Below are 6,928 nucleotides of genomic sequence, written 5' to 3'. Positions count from 1 at the left end.
TAGCACATTTCTTAACAAGACATACTTTTACTAATGAGCCTTAATGGCTAAGTAGAATATTAATTAGTATGAAGATAGCAAGTTTTAGGTAACTAATGCTTTAATAGCTAGTGATCTCTTAAATCTTTTCTATTTAAGTTTTCGGTATATTTTAAGTGACACTAAAACATACATATTCAACTGAATCTAAAGAACACAGATAAACAATTTTCCAATTCCATTTCTGGTTAAGTTCCATATATACTCAAATAGTAAAATAGCACATTTCTTAACAAGACATACTTTTACTAATGAGCCTTAATGGCTAAGTAGAATATTAATTAGTATGAAGATAGCAAGTTTTAGGTAACTAATGCTTTAATAGCTAGTGAGTTCTTAAATCTTTTCTATTTAAGTTTTCGGTATATTTTAAGTGACACTAAAACATACATATTCAACTGAATCTAAAGAACACAGATAAACAATTTTCCAATTCCATTTCTGGTTAAGTTCCATATATACTCACAAATAGTAAATTAAAAAGAAAAAGAATTACAGGACTCATTTGCAGGATATCAAGAACTTTGCTAAACTGTTTGAATTCTAACTATCAGAGGGGAAAAACCCACCCCCAACACATTTTTAAGCACCTTACTTACAAGCTGTCTATCATGGGTGTTGACGTACAAGGCCTTTGCACTTTCGAATACAGAGGAATGAACTTCATCAGGTGATACATCGGGGGGCAAGCAACCAGTGCCTGCAGTGTCTAAATATTGGCAGTAAAGGAAGCGTAAGGAAATAAAACAGATACTTCAAATTTTCAAAAGGCACATTAAGCATAAGAGCATATAAAAATAAATAAGCCAAGGTCACTAAGCACCTTAGATATATAAACATAAAAGGGAATAAACCAAATAACCATGGGGATAACTGCCTTGTGATATCCACATGAGGATTTACTCTGCAATCAGTAGTTTACACACAGCACTTGATTCAACCAAGATAATCAAATCAATGAAAATTGCCATTTGTAAATGGTAACTCCGCCCAATTATTTGGGACCACTCTAATGAGAAGAAAACTTGCCTGATTCTGTAATTACCAGGTCAACAAATCTTTTGGGGTGGGGGTGGGAGGTCAGGAATAACAATGTTTATAAGCAAGGTAGGCAGACTAAGGACTCGAGTTTCTGGATTCGAAATTTAGGGCGGCTGCCCCATGGAAGCTTAACTGAGTGTCAAATGTGCCTGAGGAGGAAAAAACTGTAGTTGGCCGGCCTTGGGGACAGCATCTGAGAAGGATACAGCATTAATGTAGCACCAGTTTCCTTTATTGATCAGCCCACGGGGTTGCAATGACACTGGTTTATGTATTAGGGTTACATTCTCCAGTAACTCTGAAAGAGTGAAGAAGCATATTTAAGAAGTTAATGACATCTAGTGAATAATACTGAAGTTAATTCTTATGCTCTACTCTGGGACAGTGTTCAAAACCTCTCCAATAAACCACATATCCAAAGAAAAGCCACAGTGTTAAAGCTTCATTCCATTCAACATCAGGTACATTATTTAATGATTAAAAATGTTTATAAATATTTTCCCCCAAAACAGCAAGATTTGTCTTTCTGTGGGAATATAACTTAGAAGCACAAGGGCTATTTTAATAAGAAACAGAAAAAGCTTAAAAAACAATGTATCAGTATTAAGTTTTAAAAGATACAGGCTTTCTTCCTTAAACTGACAGCTAGGCATGCCTTGGTAATGGCACGGTTCCTGAGATCCTAGCTATAAAGGTGATCACGTACAGAGCCTCATTCATGTCTGAATCCCCAGCAATGACTATGGTACCCAACACATCACAGTGGGTGCTCGATGACTGTTCAGTGAGTGATACTCCTTTTTGGAACAACTACCTCCTACTAAATTGCAATTTGCATTAGAAGCTGCGTTTAGGGACTGTTTTGTCACTGGAATTCCCTTATTCCATTTAGAAACAAACAAGCTTCTTATCCTTAGATTTCATCCTTGGATATCACTCTTCTTCATAGTCTTAAAAGAGCTGTAAATGCCATCTTTGATTTAAAAAATTAAATGTTTTAAATAATTATTTTCAGAAACAGTTTAAAACAAGATAAGGTCTCCCCGTTCCATTATGAAACTTGTAACAATGACAGGTACAATTTATGGACACATTCTACATTTCTGTAAGTGCTTTACAATTTACATGTTATTTGGCTACACTTAATCCTTTGCAATCCAGGAGTACCCACCACTACCCCTCTTTTAGCAAAAAGGAAATTGAAGGTCAGAAAGGTTAACTAGTTGCCTGTGATTACACAGTAACAAGGTAGCACAGCCAGTGCCTGAAATACATCTGTGGCCCGACCACACAGCTTCCCTTTACTTGTAAATTGTGTACTAGGAAAGAAAGATGCATTTGATGTTAGCATTCATCCAAGGCACCAAACAAATGTCTTTCTTTTCTAAAACACAGTTGACTGGTAAGTCCCAGACTTAAGCATTACATCAAGGAATTAATTTGCAAAATTCTAATGTCAACACACACACACACCTGTAAGAAGAGTAAATGCCCTCTTTCTTCTAATTGAGGAAACTCAGGAAATAATTTATCCCATTTATAAAAAGTAAAACATTACAGAGAATCCAATGGAATCTGTCAATTAGACTAAATTTGCAAAACTCCCCTTGCCTCTTACTATAGGGTACGTACGGTACTGGGCCTGTGATGAGTAATAGGTCAGTTACAGAAATGAACCATAGCCTCCATGTGATTACACCCAGCACAGACAATACTGGTCATGTGGCAGACACTATGCTAGGAATGTAAGCTGTATTACTCATAATCATCCAGCAACCCTGTCAAAGAGAAACCAGTATCATCCCCATTTCACAGGTGAGAAAATTAAGGTCCAGATGTGTTAGGTAACTGATTTAAGTCACATAACTGAGCTGACACGTGAACCTGGGTCTTTCTGACTCCAGAGGCTGGACTGTTTCTTCTCATTAGATAATGGGCTCCACTTTAAAATCTTTTTACTCTAAGGTTTCAGATACTAACTTTTCCCCACAGGCTTAAGATCTCCTACCTAAAACAGATTTTTACATCTGTCTTTGAGCTGTATTATCATGATAGTCCATAATTACCAATGTGTCCCACAGAATGGCAATTATTTAGTATACTTATTCTATTAAAAACCTGTGCATTTTCAAATAAGCATCAATCCTAAACGAACACTCCAGCGTGACACCTGTGAATCTTTGCCAAAGCAATTTTATATTTAAAAACAATTAAACTTTTACATAACCATAAGACTCAAAATCAACTGCCTTCCTAACACAGGGACCCCTATTAAACGACATGCTGCCATTCGCAGAGCCTTGCCTGGACACCAGCTCCTGGAGGCATAGAGATGACTAAGAGGTGGCTCTGCTGCAGGAGAGCTTGGAAGCAGTGAAGGGACAACATAGGGCGGGCGAAGCTGAAGGGGGTCAGTGGAGGGGATGCTCAGTCCAATCCAAGGACTGGAGAAACCCTGGGTGGCCAGGGGCCAATGACAACAAATGGCAGCTGACACCAGAAGAAGGTCTCTGGCTAGGGTAAAGGCACTTTCCACCCAAAGAATACAACAGGATGAGCGGGTTATTTTTTGTTCTGTGCAGTGGTGGTGAGGTACCCAACACATCACAGTGGGTGCTCGATGACTGTTCAGTGAGTGATACTCCTTTTTGGAACAACTACCTCCTACTAAATTGCAATTTGCATTAGAAGCTGCGTTTAGGGACTGTTTTGTCACTGGAATTCCCTTATTCCATTTAGAAACAAACAAGCTTCTTATCCTTAGATTTCATCCTTGGATATCACTCTTCTTCATAGTCTTAAAAGAGCTGTAAATGCCATCTTTGATTTAAAAAATTAAATGTTTTAAATAATTATTTTCAGAAACAGTTTAAAACAAGATAAGGTCTCCCCGTTCCATTATGAAACTTGTAACAATGACAGGTACAATTTATGGACACATTCTACATTTCTGTAAGTGCTTTACAATTTACATGTTATTTGGCTACACTTAATCCTTTGCAATCCAGGAGTACCCACCACTACCCCTCTTTTAGCAAAAAGGAAATTGAAGGTCAGAAAGGTTAACTAGTTGCCTGTGATTACACAGTAACAAGGTAGCACAGCCAGTGCCTGAAATACATCTGTGGCCCGACCACACAGCTTCCCTTTACTTGTAAATTGTGTACTAGGAAAGAAAGATGCATTTGATGTTAGCATTCATCCAAGGCACCAAACAAATGTCTTTCTTTTCTAAAACACAGTTGACTGGTAAGTCCCAGACTTAAGCATTACATCAAGGAATTAATTTGCAAAATTCTAATGTCAACACACACACACACCTGTAAGAAGAGTAAATGCCCTCTTTCTTCTAATTGAGGAAACTCAGGAAATAATTTATCCCATTTATAAAAAGTAAAACATTACAGAGAATCCAATGGAATCTGTCAATTAGACTAAATTTGCAAAACTCCCCTTGCCTCTTACTATAGGGTACGTACGGTACTGGGCCTGTGATGAGTAATAGGTCAGTTACAGAAATGAACCATAGCCTCCATGTGATTACACCCAGCACAGACAATACTGGTCATGTGGCAGACACTATGCTAGGAATGTAAGCTGTATTACTCATAATCATCCAGCAACCCTGTCAAAGAGAAACCAGTATCATCCCCATTTCACAGGTGAGAAAATTAAGGTCCAGATGTGTTAGGTAACTGATTTAAGTCACATAACTGAGCTGACACGTGAACCTGGGTCTTTCTGACTCCAGAGGCTGGACTGTTTCTTCTCATTAGATAATGGGCTCCACTTTAAAATCTTTTTACTCTAAGGTTTCAGATACTAACTTTTCCCCACAGGCTTAAGATCTCCTACCTAAAACAGATTTTTACATCTGTCTTTGAGCTGTATTATCATGATAGTCCATAATTACCAATGTGTCCCACAGAATGGCAATTATTTAGTATACTTATTCTATTAAAAACCTGTGCATTTTCAAATAAGCATCAATCCTAAACGAACACTCCAGCGTGACACCTGTGAATCTTTGCCAAAGCAATTTTATATTTAAAAACAATTAAACTTTTACATAACCATAAGACTCAAAATCAACTGCCTTCCTAACACAGGGACCCCTATTAAACGACATGCTGCCATTCGCAGAGCCTTGCCTGGACACCAGCTCCTGGAGGCATAGAGATGACTAAGAGGTGGCTCTGCTGCAGGAGAGCTTGGAAGCAGTGAAGGGACAACATAGGGCGGGCGAAGCTGAAGGGGGTCAGTGGAGGGGATGCTCAGTCCAATCCAAGGACTGGAGAAACCCTGGGTGGCCAGGGGCCAATGACAACAAATGGCAGCTGACACCAGAAGAAGGTCTCTGGCTAGGGTAAAGGCACTTTCCACCCAAAGAATACAACAGGATGAGCGGGTTATTTTTTGTTCTGTGCAGTGGTGGTGAGACAATGAGTTTATCTTCCAGAGGTGCTGATAAGAGGTACCCGGATGACACCAGTAAATAGCATATTCATACCCACAGACCAGCAAGTAACATATCGATGCTTATCACAGATCCTGCAGCTCAGGGCTAGAACTGTACATTCCAACAACACACAGAGAAAGAGCAATGGGTTAGCAGAACCCAAAGCAGCACCACGTCTAAGTGACTGGTCAAGAAGAACCTGTAACAGTGATGCAGAAAAATAGGGCAGTTTGAATTAGCAATGGGGGCAGAAGCAGGTTCTAGGGCCTCAAGGGCATGGGAAGCAAAGTCTTCTAGGGTTGGGGGTTTGAGTGAAGGCCCAAGGGGGAAGCAGGGAGGAGCTTGATGTCATTAGTTTCTGCTCAACACAGACACTGGAAGAAAATGGAAAAAAAAAAAAAAAAAAAAGACCAAGGTCAGGCACACAAGATCTCTCTAACTTCCCTTCCATGTCAACTGTTTTAACAGACTCAAAAAAACATGTTTAAAAATAGTCAAAAGTACTTTAATATCTTCTAAAAGAAAAAAACCATTTATGACAAGGCTAACTCTACTCTCAGAAGTACAAAAACATCAAGAACTGCTCTAAGCTCCACTGGAAAGAGCATCTTCTCTTACATTCTTAACTGCCCAGAATAATCTGCACACCTCGAGGATAAAACATTCAAAATCTATGGAATCAGGAGAAATCCAACTTCAAATGGGCTATTAGGTAACTTCTTTCCAACGTTCAGTTGGGAAACAGTATGTATTTGTTCATGATGTAGAAATCTTTAGTTTCTACATCAACCTTGCCTTGAATCAATGCCAGCTTCTGGCCATTACTGTTGGTCTGCTTATTTTATGGAGCAGGCGAGTAAAGTTTCACTGTTGATCCTCCACAATATTAAGTTCAAGTCTCTTAGCATCACCTAGTGGTTTATTCAATAACTGCAAGTAACAAAACATTCCAAGTAGACATACACCTACAAAATTAAAAAGGCAAAAACTCTGAAACATAATGTGGAACAAAAGGACACTTAGTACCTTTATTAGTGAATATATAAAGCTAGCTTCAACTCTTTAACATTCTTTGAAAGAGTCTTCCGGTACAATATTCATAAAGGTAGATTAATAAATCCTTGCAGACTTAGAAGAGACAGAGACACTGAACAAATCTAGAGTTTTCTTAATGATTATTCTGTTATTCTAAAAAATTTTTCTCTACAGTGAGAAGTTTGCCATAAGCTCAAATACAGTATCATTTCTGTTGCATCTTCCAATGATCCTAAACACTACTCTCAAGGTAAAGTTGACTGGAAACTCTTCCCTGAAGGCATCTGAGAATTGTACACTGTGCATCTCCATGGCAACAGACACCATGACTGTCTACGTTGTATTAGGTGTATC

At 38.5% G+C, this 6,928-nt stretch overlaps 1 protein-coding gene across 1 annotated transcript in view; it reads right to left on the bottom strand.

Annotated features, from left to right (window-relative positions):
* Nucleotides 1-6,928, bottom strand: part of USP10 (ubiquitin specific peptidase 10) — a 48,439-nt gene that overhangs the window by 15,500 nt on the left and 26,011 nt on the right. The window contains exons 5-6 of the mRNA XM_006926726.3: nucleotides 1,287-1,378; nucleotides 639-748 (exon numbers count right to left, since the gene is read on the bottom strand). Of these exons, the coding sequence (XP_006926788.2) occupies nucleotides 639-748; nucleotides 1,287-1,378 (202 nt within the window). The remainder of the gene's footprint in view (nucleotides 1-638; nucleotides 749-1,286; nucleotides 1,379-6,928) is intronic.

This window comes from Pteropus alecto, unplaced genomic scaffold (genome assembly GCF_000325575.1).
Source record: "Pteropus alecto unplaced genomic scaffold, ASM32557v1 scaffold7, whole genome shotgun sequence".
Lineage (NCBI taxonomy): Eukaryota > Metazoa > Chordata > Mammalia > Chiroptera > Pteropodidae > Pteropus > Pteropus alecto.
This window is presented reverse-complemented; position numbering and strand designations above follow the sequence as displayed.